At 43.3% G+C, this 22,836-nt stretch overlaps 1 protein-coding gene across 2 annotated transcripts in view; it reads right to left on the bottom strand.

Annotated features, from left to right (window-relative positions):
• GRM1 (glutamate metabotropic receptor 1) overlaps positions 1 to 9,765 on the bottom strand; it is a 250,976-nt gene extending 241,211 nt beyond the window's left edge. Inside the window, exon 1 of one of the 2 annotated variants that reach the window (XM_066611274.1) lies at positions 8,991 to 9,765. In XM_066611274.1, the coding sequence (XP_066467371.1) occupies positions 8,991 to 9,765 (775 nt within the window). The remainder of the gene's footprint in view (positions 1 to 8,990) is intronic. The other variant, XM_066611275.1, reaches the window with a different exon arrangement.
• Between the last annotated feature and the right edge of the window lie 13,071 nt (positions 9,766 to 22,836).

Genomic DNA, 22,836 nt, shown 5'->3' with positions numbered 1-22,836 from the left:
TGGTGGCGCAATCATTCTGATCAAGTCGCCACTACCCCCCCCACCCCACCCCTTAAAGGGGCAAAGGCAGAGCTTCTCAGGCTGGGACATTGTGATGCCCCAGTTCCAGAACCTCTGACATAATCTAACCCTGACTGTGCTCTTAGTTCATCCTAAGAGGAGTTCCAACAGAAAATACTGTTCAAGAATTCCACAGGTGCTGGTAGGCATTTCCACCCCCCAGAACCTGCTGTCATAAGGTTCTTCAGAACAACTGTACATAAGAACATTAGAACAGCCCCACTGGATCAGGCCATAGGCCCATCTAGTCCAGCTTCCTGTATCTCACAGCGGCCCACCAAATGCCCCAGGGAGCACTCCAGATAACCTCATTCTGGTGCCCTCCCTTGCATCTGGCATTCTGACATAGCCCATTTCTAAAATCAGGAGGTTGCACATACACATCATGGCTTGTAACCCATAATGGACTTTTCCTCCAGAAATGTGTCCAATCCCCTTTTAAAGGCATCCAGGCCAGATGCCAGATTCATAAAAAGAGGCATGATGTTGGAAACAGAAAATAAATAGTAAGGAGCATTTAAAAAGAAAGTTTTGTGCAAAGGGAAGGTGTCTAATTCTGTTTCCACATGGTTGGGTCTGTGTGCCTAAGTTATGTCAAGTAAGGAAGGAGGATAGCCTATGACTTGAGGAGGCAATGAGTCTGGGGACCTGAAACTGGGTTCAGCACACAGATTGTCATAAGAACATAAGAACAGCCCCACTGGATCAGGCCATAGGCCCATCTAGTCCAGCTTCCTGTATCTCACAGCGGCCCACCAAATGCCCCAGGGAACACACCAGATAACAAGAGACCTCATCCTGGTGCCTTCCCCTGCATCTGGTATTCTGACATAGCCCATTTCTAAAATCAGGAGGTTGCACATACACATCATGGCTTGTAACCCATAATGGATTTTTCCTCCAGAAACTTGTCAAATCCCCTTTCAAAGGCATCCAGGCCAGATGCCATCACCACATCCTGTGGCAAGGAGTTCCACAGACCAACCACACGCCGAGTAAAGAAATATTTTCTTTTGTCTGTCCTAACTCTCCCAATGCTCACTTTTAGTGGATGTCCCCTGGTTCTGGTGTTATGTGAGAGTGTAAAGAGCATCTCTCTATCCACTTTATCCTTCTCATGCATAATTTTGTATGTCTCAATCATGTCCCCCCTCAGGCGACTCTTTTCTAAGTTGAAGAGGCCCAAACGCCATAGCCTTTCCTCATAAGGAAAGTGCCCCAGCCCAGTAATCATCTTAGTCGCTCTCTTTTGCATCTTTTCCATTTCCACTATATCCTTTTTGAGATGTGGCGACTGGATGCAATACTCAAGGTGTGGCCTAACCATTGATTTGTACAACGGCATTATAATATTAGCCGTTTTGTTCTCAGTACCTTTTCTAATTATCCCAAGCATAGAATTGGCCTTCTTCACTGCCGCCACACATTGAGTCGACACTTTCATCGACCTGACCACCACCACCCCAAGATCTCTCTCCTGATCTGTCACAGACAGCTCAGAACCCATCAGCCTATATCTAAAGTTTTGATTTTTTGCCCCAATGTGCATGACTTTACACTTACTTACATTGAAACACATCTGCCATTTTGCTGCCCATTCTACCAGTTTGGAGAGATCCTTCTGGAGCTCCTCACAATCACTCCTGGTCTTCACCACTCGGAAAAGTTTGGTGTCGTCTGCAAACTTAGCCGCCTCACTGCTGAACCCTGCCTCCAGGTCATTTATGAAGAGGTTGAAAAGCAGGACAGATTCTTGGGGCACACCACTTTTCACTTCTCTTCATTGTGAAAATTGCCCATTGACACCCACTCTCTGTTTCCTGGCCTTCAACCAGGTCTCAATCCAGGAGAGGACCTACCCTCTAATTCCCTGTCTGTGGAGTTTTTTCAGTAGCCTTTGGTGAGGGACTATATCGAACGCCTTCTGAAAGTTCAGATATACAGTATAATGTCCACAGGTTCTCCCGCATCCACATGCCTGTTGACCTTTTCAAAGCATTCTAAAAGGTTTGTGAGGCAAGACTTACCTTTATAGAAGCCATGCTGATTCTCCCTCAGCAAGGCCTGTTTGTCTATGTGTTTTGAGATTCTATCTTTGATGAGGCATTCCACCATCTTACCCAGTATAGATGTTAGGCTGACCGGCCTATAGTTTCCCGGGTCCCCCCTCTTTCCCTTTTTAAAAATAGGCTTGACATTTGCTATCCTCCAATCTTCTGGCACCATGGCCGTTTTGATGGACAAGTTACATATCTTAGTCAAGAGATCAGCAACTTCATTCTTCAATTCCTTAATAACTCTTGGGTGGATGCCATCAGGGCCCGGTGACTTACTGATCTTTAATTTATCAATGAGGTCTGAAACATCTTCTCTTTTAACCTGTATCTGACTTAATTCCTTGGTAAGGAGGAGCCGTTCGGGTAGCGGAATCTGTCTGAGGTCTTCTGCCGTAAAGACAGATGCAAAGAACTCATTTAATTTCTCTGCCATCTCTAAGTCTCCTTTTATCTCCCCTTTCCCTCCCTCACCATCCAGAGGGCCAACCACTTCTCTGGTGGATTTCCTGCTGCTAACATATATGAAGCTTTTATTATTCCCCTTAATGTTGCTGGCCATGCATTCCTCATAGTCTCTCTTGGCGTCCCGTATCACCTACTTACATTTCTTTTGCCACTGTTTATGTTCCTTTTTATTCTCCTCATTAGGGCAAGACTTCCATTTATGGAAGGAAACTTCCTTGCCCTTTACGGCCTCTCTAACTTGGCTGGTTAGCCATGTGGGCACCCTCCTGGATTTAGCAGAGCCCTTCTTCCTTTGTGGTATACACTTCCGCTGGGCCTCTGTATAGGGGCTCACAATGACAAAGGCCATTCTGTCATTCCATCTTCAGCTTAAAAATGGTGGACGCCTCCTTGGAATATTCACCTTCATTCTTATAGCCATCATGCCCCTATTGCAGGTTCGTCTCTAGACCCCCAAAGGACATCAGACTCCCCATTATAAAATCAACCATTCTAATGGTGCAGTGTGCTGCTGCTTTCAAACTATTAGTCCAGGTCTCCCCATGACTTAGCCCACTTCATATGTTTCCACTTCTTCACAAGCTGTCATGTTTCAACCAGGCTCAAAATAAGTCCCCACCAAGTTGAACAAATCCCTCCCACCAGAGTAAATGGGGACTTTGGTGAAGGAGATGCAAGAAAGCATGGAAGGAAAGCTGATTGTTTCTTCATACACTACACACTTGGGTTGAGAACAAATGCAGCCTTGGTTTCTGAATGCAGCCTCAGAGCTGAGATGAGACACTGTAGAATCTCTGGATGTTGCCTTTAAAATCCAGCAACAGTTCTACATTAAATGCCTCGGAGCAAAGATGCCTAGTAACAGGCATTTGCACAGACAGATGCATAGATCCTCTCACTTCATTACTTGTCTGGTACTTCCGTTGAAAATAATGCACTCCCTGATATGCAGCTGCAGGATGGAACCACATGATAACCTGGCAAGATGACTTGTCTGTGATGATTTCTCTTGACTACGGAGCTGTGTGGTGCAGACTGACATTTTCAGTGAAATGATATGAATGATTACTGCCCACTTATACCAGTTCAAGTAAATGAATCAAGACATTTGTGCCACTGGCAGGTGGGAAAAATTAAAGGCTAATACTTCTCCCTCTTCTCTCCTCTGTCCCAAGGGCTTGCATGGGATTTAAAAGATCCTAATAAGAAGATAGCATTTTGTACAGTGGTCTTTCAGAAAACAAAAACAGAAACTGATCTAAGGGAAGTAGGATCAGAATAGTCTAATAAGGAGTATTTTCGCATGTAGAGAAAAACTAAGAGACAAACCCAACAGGCCATTTGTCCTCCATATCCATGGAAGAATGTTTTTGTGTTTCATTTATATACAGTCTTTTTTTCTACTGAACTTCAGGCATAATGAACAGGGCTCCCAATCAGCATCCCAATTAGCACTCACCAAAACTAGACTGGCTTTATTTCAGCAGGTTCCTGCATCATGCACCTTACACACACACACACACACACACACACACACTGGAATACAAATTCTGTCTATGACGTTTGCAGGAACTTCTCAGAGCTTTACTGCCATCACCATGTGAGTGTTGCATCCCAACCTAACACTTTTAATCTATATTTCAGCAGCATGGCTGATGCATCATTACATCAGCATCAGCCCTGGATGGAGAGAAGGGCATGTAAGAGACCGCAAGGCATGAAACTGGATGGAGCCAGGTATTGCATTGAAGATCACAACCAATCCATGTGGAGGATCCATAAAGATGTACCAGTTGCCCAACTGGTTACTAGCTGAAACATCAGTGTGTGGGGGGGGGCAATGACTCGGAAATAAGAGTCGAGTGTCAGAGGATGAGTCAAATCAAAAAGTCACCTTCTTTTGCTAGACTAGCACTAGTAAACTGCTAAAAATAAGATCTGGCATTTGTTTTCTTGTGGAAAGTCTCTCATTATTAGGCTCAAGTTAGTAGAAGTCATCTTGTATCATCTCTTTGTGGGCCGATAGTTTCAAAAGCAAGCAAATCAAAGAAATTTTAACTGTCATTCTTCTCAGTGAGTTCAAGATAATTAGCTTGGAAATGTCACTGTCTTTCTAGGGAGGTCTAATCATTGAATGTTTTCATACATGACTTACTTTACCACTGAGCCTATTCTCATGCTATTTGCATGATCTGATCTTTGTGAATGCGGAATTGAAGGTGAAGGCATTTGACTTGCAAACAAGCATTCTGACCAATGTGCCAGCATTACATTTATATACCAAATTATTGACAGAAGAACTAGTTTAAGTCTTGTGTGAACACAGGAAGCTACCTTCTACTAAGTCTGATGATGGATCCATCTAATTTATATCGTCCATGCTAAGTGTCAGTAGTCCTCCGGGGTTTAAGACAGAGGTCTTTCCCAGCCCTGCTGAGACACCATGCAAAATATGTGCTCTACCACTGAACTGTAGTTTCTCCACTACAGGTGAAAACACCCTTCCTGTGCATCGGTCACTGGCAAAAGTCAGCACAAAGAAACAAGTGTGCTCCACTTCAGTCTAGGTGGAACATTTATTCTAAAGAGAAGCAGTGCAAAATAACTGTGCAATTTGTAGTATAGTCTCTAAAAAGCATTACGGAGCTGAAGTCACAGCTAAACAAAACACGGGAGAGCTGTGATCAAGATCTCCGCCCTGTGAAAATTAAAAGCAGGGAGGCCTAAATTGGGTTGTGGCACTACGGGAAGGACTTTTTACAACTGCTTTCTTCCTGCACTATTTTCCTAATCTCTACTCAAAGGTAAGTCCCATTGTGTTCAATGAGACTTACTCCCAGGTACACATGCATCAGGTGATAATCCTTTTTTTATTTACCTGCATGTGAGCGCCATTAAACTCAATGGGATTTACTTAGCCTAAGATTGCACTATAAAGCACACTCCTCAAACTGCCATCTGCATTATATCTGTATGTTTTTCCCTACACAGGATAACCAGATACCATGGAGGACAGAGTGCTGATACTTTTAACTATAGTATAGAGGAGGAAATTTTGGCAGGTGCAGCTCAACATGGAAGGTTTTTAAAAGCTGCACCTGCCGAAATTCCCTGTTCTATACATTGGTTAAAGGTATAGGCACTCTGTCCTCCATGGTATCTGGTCACCCTGCCCCTACAGGGGAAACTGTGGAGAATTTTAGACTGGAAAAATGCCCCCTGGGAAAAGCGCCATGGTCCTAACCCAGTTTGGGTCTTACAACTGCTTTTAGTTTTTATAAAAAGATGAGAGATTCCATTGTGAACCCATATACATCTAGTTTGACACTGAGTTCTCCTTGAGTAGAGTGGCAAACTTCTGATCCCACAACCCATGAACAGCTCCCAGAACGAACACAATAAGCAGGAATTTCTCTATTATGAATTGCACAAAATTATGTATTTAGTTTTTGATAGTCATAGTTCATTTGCTAGAGAATGTTTAATGTATGACCAAGATAACACATATGACTGCAACAGGTAGAGGTAACTCTATTCTAGAATAAAAGTATTCAAGAAACTTTTATTATTTTGTTTATTTTTCACATTTTTATATTGCCCTTCCTCCAAGGTGCTCAGGGTGGTTTATGTCGTTCTTCTCTCTTCACAACAACTCTGTGAATTAGGTGAGGCTGAGAAATATTGACTGGCTCATAGTCATCCAGGAAGTTTCATGGCTGAGCAGGGATTTGAACCTGGATCTTCCAGGTTTAAGTCCAACTCCTGAATCACTACACCATCCTGGCTCTCTAATAGTGTTTTATAGGTGCTTGCTTTCTTTTTCCCACCATAAAAATAATTATTTGGATTTTATGCCTTATGTATTTGAAAAAATGAGGTGCTATAATCTGAAGTGTGGTGGGACAGTGGGGATCCCATGCATGAGACTTGGGATCTCAAGTCTCAAGTCTCACCTTAAGAGGTGGCGCAAGTCCAAGGAGACCCATAGGGGCCAGTGGCCCTTACCTGAAGGTAAGGGGAAATGTTTTCCCTTGCCTCTGGTTGAGCTGCTAATGGCCCCTATCCTGCACTAGTTACAGCGCAAGCCTGTTGGCTTACCTGTTCCAGCACAGGGTCGGATTGCGCCCTTAGAATAAGTCCTATTCAGGTTAGTGAGCTTCCTTCCAAGAAAACGCTCAATAGATCAGGATGTGCATCTTAGAGAAGTGAGTGTGTGAAAAATAACAATTTCCATTGCCATGATGTCTATGAAACATTCATGTCATGATAGTGTTGAATAAAAAGTCAACATGATGGAAAGTGGAATTGATCCCAAAATCCACAATTGTCAAAATGGATACAACGAGGGAACTTCCCCCACAATAAATACTTCTTCTTAAACATTATTTACTTAAAAAGACAACTAATTGAAATATTTTCCCATTTGTATACAAAATGGCTAAAGTGAGTTTGATCTCTTTGACCTACAAAGTATATATAAATTTTAAAATACATTTTTCAGTATGACTCAATAATCCCATTTATTTTGAAAGGGAGTCACCTATATCATAAGTAAGGAAATTTTCTTCACCTTCACCTGTCACAACATCTATTCATGTCCACAAGCAGTTTATCATTCAGTGCCAACAGTATGCAACAGTTGGGATTTTTCTTTCACTGATAGATTGTCACAAAAATGAACTGTACTAATAGTTATTCCCTTTTGTAACATATTTCAAAAATAACTATTTCCATGTTTTAATGGCTTACACCAAATCACCCAGAAATAATCCTAATGATTGTAATTGAAGACTTCCTTTTTTCATGAGGACAACCTATTTTTTTTAAAATCCAACTATATTACAGACACAAGTGAATCATGAAAAACTGTCTCTTTATTACCAAATGAAATTAAAAAGAGTAAAATAATGCAAAAATGCGTTGTGCTACCCTAGTCACAAATTTTGCAGCTGAAGAGGCACAGACCATAATCACCTTCACCAGAGATCACAATAATACCTCTTCCTTTATAGACAATTTTAATTGCATTTTATCTTTGTTGACAATTGCCATACTCCAGATATAAATTAATGCTCCCAATTCCTAACAGGAAATTCCTTTTCCTCGACATCCTTTACTACAGTGTTAAAGCTGATTAAGCTTCTTGCTTGCTGGTAGTCACTATTCAGCAAGGTATCTATTCACAAAGCACAGGACAACTCTCTGTACTTATGCAATAACATAGATCTTTCCCCACTTCATTTCATTTTATTTAACAGCACTTTAACAGCAATTGAATTATTTAACAGCAATATTTTTGGCAGTCCTCTGGCAAACCAAAAGTGCCCACAAATTGCTCCTATGCTTTCCTGAGTGGGTCAATGTTTAGGTTTAAAAACACCTGAAGCACCTTGGTCTTCACAGGAGCAAAAATACAATTGACATTACAGACAGATTTTTTCTCCAAGGCAAAACTGCAGGACTTGCCTCATCGAAAATCTATAAACTTCATTACTGAACTGGCACATTTTTCTGTGAGAATGATTTGTCTATGCCACTATTAACTTTGCCTGTAGATTTCCACATCTGCTACCTATTTAATTAAAATTGAAAGACTGCTTGAAGTTGCAATTATTTCATCTGTATAAAAAAGGGGAGAGCAAAGGACTCGTTTAAGCAAAAAGTAGTAGCACAGATATGTTCGTTCATGCAGGTGCATACCTCTTCCAAAGTAAACTTACAGCACAAGTCTATGCAGGTCTAGTCAGAAGAAAGCCCCACTGAGTGCAATGGGGCTTAATCCCAGAAAAGTGTGTATGTATAGGCCTTAGATTTTTCTGCTAAGAAACACAATATTTTCACATCAAAATATGGATTTGAAAGAAACTGTTAGTTGTTTGTCCTAGTTACTCCCACGATGTTGTGCTTTAATATTCAGCACTTGGGAAGTATACTACACTTCCTTCACTTTATTTTCCATGAGGAAAGTCTGTTCCTAAGAAAAGTCCTTCACTGGGTTACCTCCCTGGGTCAGGTGGTCAAAGGAGCAAAGGAAGAATGTTTGAAAGCAAAACGAAAGAATAGAGAGCATAGCTGTCATAAGCACCCAGTATGGTCAAATGATTTGGATTTGAACCTTGAAGATATAGATTCAAAACCCACCCAGGCCCAGATTCTCTGCAGATGTATTTGACAAAGACATTTTAGTCTGCAATCCTAACCACGCTTTCCTGAGCGTAAGCCACATTGAACAAAATAGGATTTACTTCTGAGTAGACATGGTTAGGATTGTGCCCTTAGTTACTCAAAATGGGAATAAGGTTACACATCTCCTTGGGTTACAGTTAAATCTAGACAGAGCTTGCACAGAACGTTGTGCAAGAAAAGTCCTACAGAAGTAATAAGAGGAATTGCTCTTGTTATACCTACCTTCTGTATGGATGGCAGACACATATGTCCAGTTGTAGCGTTTGACTATGTCAAGCATGGCCCTTGCTTGCAGAATGTCCGATGGCACCACCCTCAAGAAGTATTTGTACAAAGTTTTGTCACTCAGGTCAATACTGGTTGCAGAATAAGCAATCTGGGGAATATCAAAGAGCTGAAGCAAATTTTGAACTTGGATAGCCACAGAACTGGAGCCTGGACCAATAACACCAGCAATTGGTTTTTTGGCCCTGATATGGTGATGAGCTGAAGATTCAGGCAGGCAGCGGCTAAGAGCATCTTTTTCATCTCGGATGGAGATCAAGGAGTCCCTTATGAATTCAATGCTTTGCTCCAAGGCTACAGAGGAGTGCCAACAGGAATCTCTAATTTCACTACCTAAAGTGATGTTGGGCAGCAGGACTGGGTCTGAATTAATTTTGTCCAAAGTGTGAAACATGGCCTCAACTCTCTGGATACCATATTGCTCTCGAATCTCACCACATTTTCTCTCGGGCACTTTCTCAGCTGTAGGTTGATGGTGGACAGAAAAAAGGGCTCCTATAATGACATCACCATCCATTCTGGCTACAGACCTTTGGGAAGAAGCACCTGAGATCAACACCTTCCTGCCAGCATTCTTGGGAAGGAAGTCCATCTCCAGGAGGATCGCTGGGAAGAAAACCAGCAGCACCCCAATCATTTTGTTGCAAGAAGCCATCCAGATCCAGGTGACAAGTTTCAAGGACTCTTCCTGTTTGCACATTGCCAAGGACATGAAGAAAGCAGTTGTCTCTCTCCTCCACTGTGTCACTTTTTAAGTGCACATCAATCCCATTACAAAGTGGCCTTACAGCAAATAAACTGAAGGGGCAACAGAAGTCATAGTAAGAGTGAATTGTAGCCTGTTGAGATGGGAAGGAAGAACAGAACACATCGATCAGTTAAAAGTATATCACTGCAGGACTTGATAAAGGTCATTTTCTTTTCAAGCACCTTTCCACATGTCTGGAATATTATTAAAGACTAAAACACTTGGCTCGAGGAGGCAGGACGCTCTCAAATGTAAATCTCCAAGAAAGAAAGTTTGGGGGAAATGTCCAGACGGAGATATACTCCTACATACAGAGATATAGTGATATATTCATTCAAAACAATACACAAAGATAATACAGAAAGATTGATGCAGTCATAAGTAGACCTGGATGTGACTAGATCCGGTTGTTCAAACGCAACCACCTGAACATACATGAATAGGCATTCTTCAAGTACCACGGGCAAGTTGAGCTTGGTTGCAATCCAATACTTATAAATTTTCTCTTAAAAAAAATCATTCTTTCCAAGTTTTAGAACTTCCATGGGTTCCTTTAGTGGATATTCTTTCATCTTAATGATCCTGTTAAAGACTAGAAAGCCTTAGAGGCTTCAAACATCAGAGATGAAGAATGCACCATGAAAAGCGGGGGGGGGGGGTGCCAAAGAAGAACAAAATGTCATTTAAAGGTCAAAGCAGAATTTTTAAATGACCCAAACACAAGCGCCAGCCGTTTCCCAGTTAGCTTAATCTTTGGATTTTTTTTTTTTAAAGGGAAAGCTGTAGTTGGACAAGAGACACAAGTATGCAAGCTGTGGGAAATACATATTAGTTACTAAGGCAACCGCAGGCAAAGTCCTGATGTGCTTTTCTGGCAGGGCTCGCTTTTCATGCAGACTTTGGGCAGGAGAGGTGACAAGCCAGGCGGCTGGAGTTTAAGTAGTTTAATGCGATTTAAAAGGCGATGGGCCGCTGGTTGGAGATAATTGCTGATTGGGAAGTCGGGGAAGCCTTGCTTAGCTGAGGCTGCCTTGGCCCCCTGTTGCATGGGCAGCGATGCCTGCGGCTTCTGCTCGGAGCGAGGCTGCTTTCAGCACCCTGGACAGCGTCCGCGGCAAGCCACTTCTCCGCGAGTTCTGCCATTCCAGCTCACAGATTCCGGAGGTGATGCTCAGCTCTTTGCCCTAAAAACTTCTGGCACCCGGGCGTCTTTCTCTTTCTCACACACACACACACACACACACACGAGTCTCTCACTAGCATCCTCTTGCCCTCCACCAATCCCCCCAAGCATAAAGAAAATACATACAGAGAATGCCAGTTGCAGCAGCTTCCTCTCCCTTCTGTCTCCTTAATGTCTTTGAATGCCCACCAAATTCAGCGATGGTGGTGGGTTTTCATATAGCTTGCCAGATTCCAAGTTGCTCCCCCTCTCTCCAACCTCCCTCCCTCCCCCCCCCCAGGACAGGGGATGAAAGATGAAAGGGGCAGAAGGATGCTGCTCCGAGGAGAGTCTCAAGTCCCCGTTTTCTCTTCACATCACACCCACATTCCAAGAGATGCCACAGAACGGCTGGGCAGCCAAGCAGGTCTGACATGCAGCGTATAACGAATGCGTTCGGTCTGGCTGTCTTTTTGCCTGCAGCGTTATGGCTGGGGCTGGTCCCTCCCGGTGGATTCAACTTAAGCCCTACCTGAATCCGAATCCGCGAGACAGCGGGCTCCTTCCTTCCTCGCTCAAAGCAGGCATCTCCGGTTCTCAGTTCCCTTGTCCACAGCCTGGTGAAAGGCAGATGGAAGGAGATGGGCTGTACGCGAGTGCCCTCTTTCTTCGATGTTGTTCTACCGCAAGAATGAGGGACGAGGCGAGGAGGAGAAGCAGGTCATTCCAGGCTCATCTATTATCTCATACACTAGGACCAGTCATTTGCTCTCACCCTCCTTTCCTCCATCCTCCCTGCTTTTCCTATTAGTCTTCCAGTTCATGTCTGAGAGTCAAGAATATATATATATATATATATATATATATATATATATATATATATATATATATATATATATATATATATATATAATATATACTGTACAGATCAACACCCAGAAAGCAGAAAGGGGGAGGGGCTTGGCTTCCTCTGTGTTTCAGTGCCTGCAATTCATTACTTCCTAGTCACAGATGCAACTATCAGAAACAGAGTAAATGGAAAGAAGGAGGCTGGCTTCAGAGGTTTAGACTGCAAATGTGCTTCCTGCAGTACGTATCTGAAGATTTTGAATACTGCGTCTGAACATCCAATTGTTTCAAATTCAATAGTCTTCCTACTGATTAAAAAAACAAAACCTGTTGAATTGAAAACATGCAAGAACAAAGCAAAATTCTTTAAAAAAAATGAGAAGCAAAACCAAAATGTTCCGATGAATCGATAGCATGCATGTTAAAAAGCACATTGGGTTAAAAGGATGCCAGACTGAATGACCCAAATGACCTGTTTGTTCCAATGATTGAATGCCAAGTTTCTGGTTTTTCAGTTTTTTTATTTGAAAGTTAGAGTAGTATCCCACTGGGAATGCTGGAAACTATGGAGGTTGTCCTACTTCTGACAAGGCAAAGACACCTTGTGCAAAGATATGGCTGCAAAGACTTCCAAGGCTGTCACCCAGTCGTACCGAGCCCAAGCCTACAGAACATGTGTGGCATGCTATTGTCGGCAGAAGGGGCTCACAGACAGCTAGTAAGAGGAAAGTTAAAAAAAAAAAATTCTTACCTCCCAGTAGTCTGCCTGGTCACCTATGAGTGCCCTCAAACGCATGCCCCCTATTGTGCTGGTATAAGCCTACGGAGATGAATATGGTGGGTTCAGGCTGGAAAAGGGAGAAAGAATTCAGTGTAAGCTGCTGCCACCAGGCTCCCCCAAACCACCCCAGTTCTTTCCCCAAACTGCCCTGATCCTTCCCCAGACCATCCATGGCCCACCCCCACTGACACCTTACCAGCTCTGGTGTGGCCTGGGTGGGCCATTAACAGGCTCGCAGAACCTCTGACCCTTTGCACCAGCAGGTCCAGAGTGCCTAATGGTAAATGGACGTAACTGGAGGATAGGATTGAGCCATGTGTTTCATAGGCTTCTTTATCATGAGTTTCCACATTGCATTGATTTTACACCTCTGGTTTATATACTGCATTGTGCTGATATATGATCTAAAACTAGTATTTATGTTTTAGTTGATTATATGAGGTTTGTGCCAATATTTATTTATAAAGCATTCTATCTACCTGAAGGGCACCCAAAATGGAATACAAATTGGAATATTGTACATCTTTTGTGTCAATGTGCTACTTTTTGGGGTGAGCAGGCTAGAAGTATTATGTGCCTTATGTTCAGAGTTGGGCTACGCTTCTAGCCAAAAATAAATTTGCCCTGGGTGGCCGTCTTGAAAAGGATGCCCCCATCACTGCTTCGTTCTTTAGTGGCACTGGGGAGAGATTACAGTAAAGATGGTGGTATTTCCATGGTTTGATGTAAGTGCCAGATGGATTTCTGATGGCCACAAGTTTTAAGTCATATCTCTGCAGAAAGATCATAAAAAGGCTAAAAGATTTTTGTTGCTTTACACTGGATATAATTTTATCTCATCTGAAGTATCTGAAATGTACTGTGATTGTTCTGTGATTGGCTGCCTGCACCATGTAGTCTGTATCCTATGCTCTGTTCTATTCACATCTAATTCAGTTATTTCATTAACATTATAAAATTCCATATATATTTTAAAGTAAGCACAAACTTCCCCAGAGAGTCAACCAATAGAGACTTTTCATTTAGTAGTGGTTTTAAATATCTTCAAGTGTGAAATTTTACTTAATGCATGATCTAGCATCTGGAGACGTACTGTAGATTTTTTTTAATGCTTTTCAAGGGATTTAGTTTCTTCCCAGTAATGCATAGTTTATGTACATCCAAATGTACTACCTCAATCTATGTCTGGATATGGGCTGCCTTGAGTGCTCCATTTATTTGGAGGGAAAGGCAGGATATGAATAAATAAGCATGCATGCACATCTGTTCCTGGGTTCTTCCATCGCACTCTAGGCATATCCAAGAGACAAAACCAAGGGCAGGTGTAAAGGTGGAACTGTGTGCTTGGGGTATGTACTGTTAAGGGAAGAGCATGATGTGGTTCTCCCCCCAAAAAATCTCAGGTCACAAGTGTCAGGTCACAGGTCAGGGGACGGCACCAGAATGCAGGTCTCTTGTTACCTGGTGTGCTCCCTGGGGCATTTGGTGGGCCACTGTGAGATACAGGAAGCTGGACTAGATGGGCCTGTGGCCTGATCCAGTGGGGCTGTTCTTATGTTCTTAAGTGCTAAAAAGCAGGTATAGCCTTCACTCCACATCAAGCTGTCCTCCTTTACGTTGTTTCACTATACAAGTGAACAGCTACCAAGTTCACCTCTATACATGGGTACACTGTTGAACTAAGAGCCCTGTCTCTGGAAGTGCCAGCTGCTGGAAGAGGGAAGAAAGAAACTGGGAGAGGGACCTTGCACACTGTCTCAGTACGCCCAAGACCTCTCTCTCAGAGCTTCTGCATTTTATGGGGCTTCTTCCAGTTCCTGAGCCTAGCGACAGGTCTTTTGCTAATTAACTTTTTTTAAAAATGATAACCAATCATGAAATGTAATTAACCATCTTCATAATAATAAATTATTCATAATAATTAATACGCAAGATGATTTTTTTCCAATAAAACTGTGGTTCTAATTTTCTTTTTAAGAAAAGAACAAAATGTGGGATGTATATCTTAGAATATTGTTAAAGACTAAACTATATGACATGTGACATATACCTTGGGAGAAGTCAAGAAATGTCAGAATCTGTTAATTTTGGACAGGAGCTTTGCTTCTATGAACTGACATTTAACAATCACAGACAGCCACCCTTTGTTAATCTAGGAGGAAGTGTTTGCTTCCAAATGCTGAAGTTTTAACTACTGAATATGGGAAATGTTTTCTTGTTGTTCTTGTACAATACCTGTCTGGCATACAACAGGTACTCCAAATAACCTGGTACAATACCTGTACAATACCTGCCTGGAGTACAACAGGTTCTCCAATATTAGTAAATATATACGACTAATGGCATAAATATCTATTCTAACAGCATAATCCTATGCATGTCTACTCAGAAATACTTGAATATTTTACATTTAATATATTAATATTCAATATCAAATAATATCTTGAAAATTTAGTCTTGAAAATTTAGAATTATGTCAGAATGCCAGATGCAGGGGAGGGTACCAGGATGAGGTCTCTTGTTATCTGGTGTGCTCCCTGGGGCATTTGGTGGGCCGCTGTGAGATACAGGAAGCTGGACTAGATGGGCCTATGGCCTGATCCAGTGAGGCTGTTCTTATGTTCTTAGAATATTTGAAATCAGTGAGACTTACTTCCAGTTGTATATAGGATTGCAGCCTAATGGTCTAATCCTACTTGGACACTGCACCAATGCTACTCTGATGCCAGTGCAATGGCCACTACATCCTATCCAAGGATCATAGTGCTGGTGCAGCCCTCCCAATAACAGTAGCACAAATCCTCCCAGTAATGCTGACAGCACTGGAAACCCAGACCTGGCCCATCATCCATGGAGCAGTGTCTGGCCATCAATGGAAAGCAATAAAAATGTATGCTTAAAAAGTGCATGTGAGTTAATGGACCAAATGTATCTAAGCATATAAAAATACATACAAGACTACAATAGATTACCCTAGCATGGGGCCCCTTAGGCGTGGGACCTTATTGGGAGCAATTGGCTTAAAGCTAGTCCTGATGCTGCAGACCCTGAGAGCAGAGAGGTCATTGCCTGCCACAGACTCCTGCCCTATGGCCCCTTTGAGAGACTAGACAGGTATAGCCATATGCCTCACATCTTATTATCTGAACTGGAGCCTCCCTGCCTACACAGCTATATACTGGGGTTGATGTTCTGTGATTGGCTGAACCATGTAGTCTGTATCCTATGTTCTGTCATCTTCACATCTAATAGAAATGTTGTGGTAGTTAGGCTCCATTTGGAGAGCAATGGATTTTGGGATGTGGCTATGAATGCATAAAGAACAGAGAGAAAATTGAAAATTTTTCTGGCTTTTGGTAAATGGCACAGCTAACCCTTCCTTCCTGTGTGCCTTGGTGCATGATGCTGAGACAGATCAGGAGCAGCAGATCAGCTACATGAATTAGGGCAGATCTATTACCCCTGCCATCTTGAAGCACCCCCATAAAAAAAACTCTCCATCACACACACCCTAGCACCTTATTGCTGCCTTCCCTTTCTTTCCTGCCTGGTTGTTTAGATGAAATGGGAGGTTTGAGTCAGTGATCTGGAGCCCTCACCCCTCCCTGCCCTCATTCCTCTTTCCTTGAGGTCTTCTCACCACTGCCACCTCTTCCTGTCAGGCCTGTAGAAACAAACAAGATAGGTGGAGCTTGCTAGGATTGGTGTTTATTCCATCAGAGCAAACAGAAGCAGAGGTCCTCGAGGCTAGAGAAAAGAAGCGGACAGGGGCTCTTTCTTGTCCACCTGACTTTCTTGCTCTACATGTAAGAAACTGAAGAAAGCAGAGCTGAATGATCCTGGTCTGATTGTTCATGGAGAAGAACGGTGGAAACAGCATCACTGTGCCATTGCTTCTTTCTGCACTGCCACTGCAATCACTCCCAGCAGCAGTGCTGAAGGAAGTGGTGGGCTGCCGCTGCCGCGATCCTCTTCCCACTTGTTTTCAGCAAGCTAGAAAAAAGTTGATTAAAGCAGTTGGATGGGTGGCAGGCCAGAAGGGCAGTGGGTAGAGGGGGGGATATGGGGCACCCCATGTTTGCCACTCACCCCCAACCTGCTGTTAGAAGCAGCCACTTCACTTACGGTGATCAGGGACCACACATGGTTGCTTTTTTACACGCAAAGGGACACCCCCACCTTATTTCCAGTGTTAAGGGTGCAAGCCTAACTGCGACTTGGGCCGATGCAAGTCCCTTGCAAGTCCCTTGTGCCGGCCCAGGAGGGTGGCAAATGTGCTGTAATGTTGCACCTTCTTACGAGGAAGCCGTGTTGGCACAAGGAGATGTGCTGACACACAGAAGCTGAATCCACCCTCCTTGGCAGCTTCCCTGCCGAGTCGTGTCTCAGCCCAGCAGGGCCTAAGCAAGAATAAAAGGTAGGCGTGGGGGGGACGGGGAGGAGGCAGGAGGGAGGTGGAAGGGAGGCATTCCTGGGCAGGGGAAAGGCAGGCGGTGGGTGGCCCAGGCGGCGGGTGGGCAGGGAGAGGGAGGTGGGGCTAGGATCCGGCAGTTCTGCCAGATCCCAACCCTATTCCCAGGGAGAACAGAGCGGCTTGAAGCTGCTCCGCTCTCCTCGGACTTGTGTCACCTCCAGAGTGACACAGAAATGAGAAGGCTAGTCTAGAAGGATTCTTACTGACTTGCCACAATTCTTTCTGGGAAGTGACATTAGAATTGTACTGTATTCCTTTGGTAACTACATATATTCTTATAGTATGCTATAAAGGTATGGGTTTTTGGTGATAATGAAATAAAAACACATAACACCACTTTCTGCACTTCTCATTTTTATTAAAACAGCAACAACAAAAAGTCCAAAATTTGCAAAAAATAAAAACTGTTTTCTAACACCTCTACATATTGGTCACTGTAGGCTGGTTGAGCTGGACTGAAGGAGGGTGCATGGGTAATGACTGTGACTGCATCTTCTTACATTATACCATCTATATCACCTACCTAGTACACTTTTAAAGTAATTATAATTTATAATTATAATTTTTACAAATGCACCCTTGAAATAACACATTAGATCACTTTCTGTACTTCTCATTTTGGGGGAAAAAAAGAAAAAGAAAAAATATGCGAAAAAATAAAACCAAAAAATCACACCAGCTATTAACCACCTTGGCTACCTGTAGGATGAAAAGTGGCACAGAAACAGAAAAAAATGAAGAACATTTGGAATTGCCTCTACTTTTCCCAGGATAGCACACCTGATCTATTTTCCTAAACTTTATATGCTGTGATGCAAATTGGCAATAATGAAGCCATATTTATCTAATTGTGGGCCCAATCCTATCCAACAAGTGCTAATGTAGCTGTGCCAGTGGGGTGTATGCTGCATCCTGCAGTGAGGGAGGCAGTCACAAAGGCCTCCTCAAGCTGCATTGTGGCTGCATTGGTGCTGGAATGTTGAATAGGATTGGGCCCTTTGTTAAAGATGTTCTGTGATGGTCCATGCTCATCACAGCCTCACAGGCTTGTATCTTTGTCTGACATATTTGTCCAGCCGCTGCCGCCAAAGTTATGCACCTTATTAGATCCTCCTTCTCAAGGTTGTGGCAGTAAATTTTATCAGATATTCATCTCCGGTGCTCCCAGGATATTTGAAAAATTGGGCTGGGAAAGTGTAAGGCATCATGTCCAGCATAACAAATACAGGGCTCCTATATACGTAACCTTGTACAGAAGCTTTAAAGATAAATTAATCTTGTGCTTAAATCATTCTGCATTAGAAATTCATTTAAAGTAAGTGACTTCAGAACATTTATTTTATGGGAGAGGAGAAGACCGTATTCTTCCTTTGCTTAGCTTTGTTTAGTGGTTGTTAATATGATAATTGCCTCATGAATAAATACAAATGAAATAGCAATTTTTTTTCAAATTATCATATTTAGAGAAAACGGGGTGCCATTTCCATGTACTGCAGTAATTTTTTCCTAAAAATCCTCCAGCATCCTAGAATGATTTTATTGCACTTGTGAAACCAAGGAAAGCATGATAATGGTTTAAGATTCAGAGTTCATAAAACACAAGTAAAAGTCAGAAATGCAATATACAGTTAAGAATTACGGTTAGGACCTGGGCAGCCCAATCCTATCCCCAGCGGTGCCACCTGGTGCAGCGGAGCGAAAACAGCTACGCCTGCATCCAGCGGCTCTGCCAAGGCTGCTGAGAGTCTTCCTGGGGCAAAACCCAAGCCCCACAATGGGGCTTCTCAAGTCTATTGTGCCGGTTATTTTGCCAGTGCAGACTTGAGAGCCTCTGCACCAAGCTTTTCAGCCCAACATGGAAGATAGGTTACGGAGGATCAGGGCTCCACCAGTCTCACCCCCCAAGCTGGTTCCTCCCCCTGCCCTGCCTCCCTGCCCCAGAACACCTCCCCCCTGCTCCCCAAGACCCTCACTGCCCCCTGGAGTTATTACCATGCTCTGGATGGCGTTTGTCTGGCACGGAGCTGGCATTGGTGTTGACTCCTCGCTGGGTGTTGCAGAAGAGCCTTAAAGCAGGTTTGCAACATCTAGCACCAGAGCTGGGCTACAATAGGATAGGGCCCTTAGGCTGCAATCCTATATACAATTACTTGGACATAATGGGCCTTACTTTGAATAAGAAATCAATATGATTTTGCTATTAAATAACTATTTTCATCTTATGTCATCAACTATTTTTAATGGACACATAAAACATAAGTGTGAATGGAAACTGCTATTGAGTTACTTAAGCTGCAATCCTGAACTGCCCTTGGGCCGGTTCATTTCCCTTGCACTGTCCTATAAGTGTTGCAAAAGTGCCATAAAGCACTTTCACTTCACCTCAGGAGCCCATCTGGTGCTACTGCACTGGGAGAGTAGTCCACTCATGCTGGTAACTGGGTTCTCTAAAACCTTGAAATTATGAACAAAATTTGCAAATTTTCACTTCTGCCATTTGCAGTTGAGTTTTAGGTGAGAACATAAGAACATAAGAACAGCCCCACTGGATCAGGCCATAGGCCCATCTAGTCCAGCTTCCTGTATCTCACAGCGGCCCACCAAATGCCCCAGGGGGCACACCAGATAACAAGAGACCTCATCCTGGTGCTCTCCCCTACATCTGGCATTCTGACTTAACCCATTCCTAAAATCAGGAGGTTGCGCATACACATCATGGCTTGTACCCCATAATGGATTTTTCCTCCAGAAACTCGTCCAATCCCCTTTTAAAGGCGTCTAGGCTAGACGCCAGCACCACATCCTGTGGCAAGGAGTTCCACAGACCGACCACGCGCTGAGTAAAGAAATATTTTCTTTTGTCTGTCCTAACCCGCCCAACACTCAATTTTAGTGGATGTCCCCTGGTTCTGGTATTATGTGAGAGTGTAAAGAGCATCTCCCTATCCACTCTGTCCATCCCCTGCATAATTTTGTATGTCTCAATCATGTCCCCCCTCAAGCATCTCTTTTCTAGGCTGAAGAGGCCCAAACGCCGTAGCCTTTCCTCATAAGGAAGGTGCCCCAGCCCCGTAATCATCTTAGTCGCTCTCTTTTGCACCTTTTCCATTTCCACTATGTCTTTTTTTGAGATGCGGCGACCAGAACTGGACACAATACTCCAGGTGTGGCCTTACCATCGATTTGTACAACGGCATTATAATACTAACCGTTTTGTTCTCAATACCCTTCCTAATGATCCCAAGCATAGAATTGGCCTTCTTCACTGCCACCGCACATTGGGTCGACACTTTCATCGACCTGTCCACCAACAACCCAAGATCTCTCTCCTGATCTGTCACAGACAGCTCAGAACCCATCAGCCTATATCTAAAGTTTTGATTTTTTGCCCCAATGTGCATGACTTTACACTTACTGACATTGAAGCGCATCTGCCATTTTGCTGCCCATTCTGCCAGTCTGGAGAGATCCTTCTGGAGCTCATCACAATCACTTCTGGTCTTTACCACTCGGAAAAGTTTGGTGTCGTCTGCAAACTTAGCCACTTCACTGCTCAACCCTGTCTCCAGGTCATTTATGAAGAGGTTGAAAAGCACCGGTCCCAGGACAGATCCTTGGGGCACACCGCTTTTCACCTCTCTCCATTGTGAAAATTGCCCATTGACACCCACTCTCTGCTTCCTGGCCTCCAACCAGTTCTCAATCCACGAGAGGACCTGTCCTCTAATTCCCTGACTGTGGAGTTTTTTCAGTAGCCTTTGGTGAGGGACCGTGTCAAACGCCTTCTGAAAGTCCAGATATATAATGTCCACGGATTCTCCCGCATCCACATGCCTGTTGACCTTTTCAAAGAATTCTATAAGGTTTGTGAGGCAAGACTTACCCTTACAGAAGCCATGCTGACTCTCCCTCAGCAAGGCCTGTTCGTCTATGTGTTTTGAGATCCTATCTTTGATGAGGCATTCCACCATCTTACCCGGTATGGATGTTAGGCTGACCGGCCTATAGTTTCCCGGGTCCCCCCTCTTTCCCTTTTTAAAAATAGGCGTGACATTTGCTATCCTCCAATCTTCTGGCACCGTTGCCGTTTTGAGGGACAAGTTGCATACCTTAGTCAAGAGATCTGCAACTTCATTCTTCAATTCCTTAATAACCCTTGGGTGTATGCCATCAGGGCCCGGTGACTTATTGATCTTTAATTTATCAATGAGGTCTGAAACATCTTCTCTTTTAACCTCTATCTGACTTAACTCCTCGGTTAGGAGGGGCCGTTCGGGCAGCGGTATCTGCCCGAGGTCTTCTGCCGTGAAGACAGATGCAAAGAACTCATTTAATTTCTCTGCCATCTCTAAGTCTCCTTTTATCTCCCCTTTCCCTCCCTCACCATCCAGAGTGCTTATTATAACAAAGTGCTTATTTCTAACCATCAGCTGCTTAATGATGTCACTTCCTGCTTAATGACATCATTTCCAGCCCTCAGCAGTTGCCATGAATGCTATTCAGACCACTATATGAAATGAGTGACGCTCCTATTTTAAAGTCATACGTTCTAAATACTTTTATGAAGAATCACATATTTGAAAAAAACTTTGATAACTAGATAACTCAGATTCTCTGTTTGGTAATGTGTCTCAGAGAATTTGCACTAAAAAATACCTGTACAATACAATTATTACTTATTTGATTATTGCAGCAAGACTAACTTTAGCAAAACACTAAATAGCAAGCAACTCTCTGACCCAAAGTAGAACAAATTACAAATCTCATAAATTACAAAGGCTAGCAACCTAAAAATGCTTATTTAAAGGTATACTAAACTCTGAAAACTAGCATAATTAATTACTTGAACCTATTTAATTAGTAGAGACAAAGTAGGTTGAGCAGTGTAAAGTGACACCCATGAGATTAGGGAGATTTTTGTGGAAAGTGGAGGGAGCAAATGGAGGAGCCAGGATGTGAGGACCATGAACATGCATAACAAATAGTGCATGGGGCTGGTTCAAGATTTAAAATATCATTTGAATCGGCTATAGAATTGGTTTGGATTAAGATCCAAGACATTTTGTGATCACCTGTCTTGATTAATGGCCCAATCCTATCCATCTTCAGTGCCGATAGAATACTTGTTCCACTGGTGTAGTAAAGCACTTTGCAACAGCTTTACTAGCTGGTGTTCCAGCTGGAAAGCGGAAGTCTTCCTGCATACTCTGGCAGAGCGAAGGATGCTCACCAGAACAGGTAACTGTAGTGATGGGGTGAGGCAGAGAAGGGTGGCAATGGGGGTGGATCTGGCCCAGGAAGGGATAGGGTTGGGGTTGCTGGTGCATGTGCTGTGTCCTATCCCTGTTTCTGGGTCCAATTCGCCTGCATGGATCAACTCTGACTTGCGGCAGTTAGCTTAAGACAGAATGTAGTCGACAACGCATGTAGATGTGACATTTGTTGAATGTTGTTGGCAACCTTCAGTCTCAAAAGACTATGGTATCGCGCTCTGAAAGGTGGTTCTGAAACAGCGTCTAGTGTGGCTGAAAAGGCCGATTCAGGAGTGACAAACCCTTCCACACTGGGAGCAAGTGCAGTCTGTCCCTGGTCTGTCTCCCTGGCTATGGGCCTTCCTTCTTTGCCTCTTCGCCTCAGACTGTTGGCCAAGTGTCTCTTCAAACTGGGAAAGGCCATGCTGCACAGCCTGCCTCCATTTGTTGAATGAAGTACAGTATTTGGATATACATGCTTGTGCAGCCTCTCATTCACCTGATTTATCTACTTTGC

Source organism: Tiliqua scincoides, chromosome 1, assembly GCF_035046505.1.
Source record: "Tiliqua scincoides isolate rTilSci1 chromosome 1, rTilSci1.hap2, whole genome shotgun sequence".
NCBI classification, from domain to species: Eukaryota; Metazoa; Chordata; class Lepidosauria; order Squamata; family Scincidae; genus Tiliqua; species Tiliqua scincoides.
This window is presented reverse-complemented; position numbering and strand designations above follow the sequence as displayed.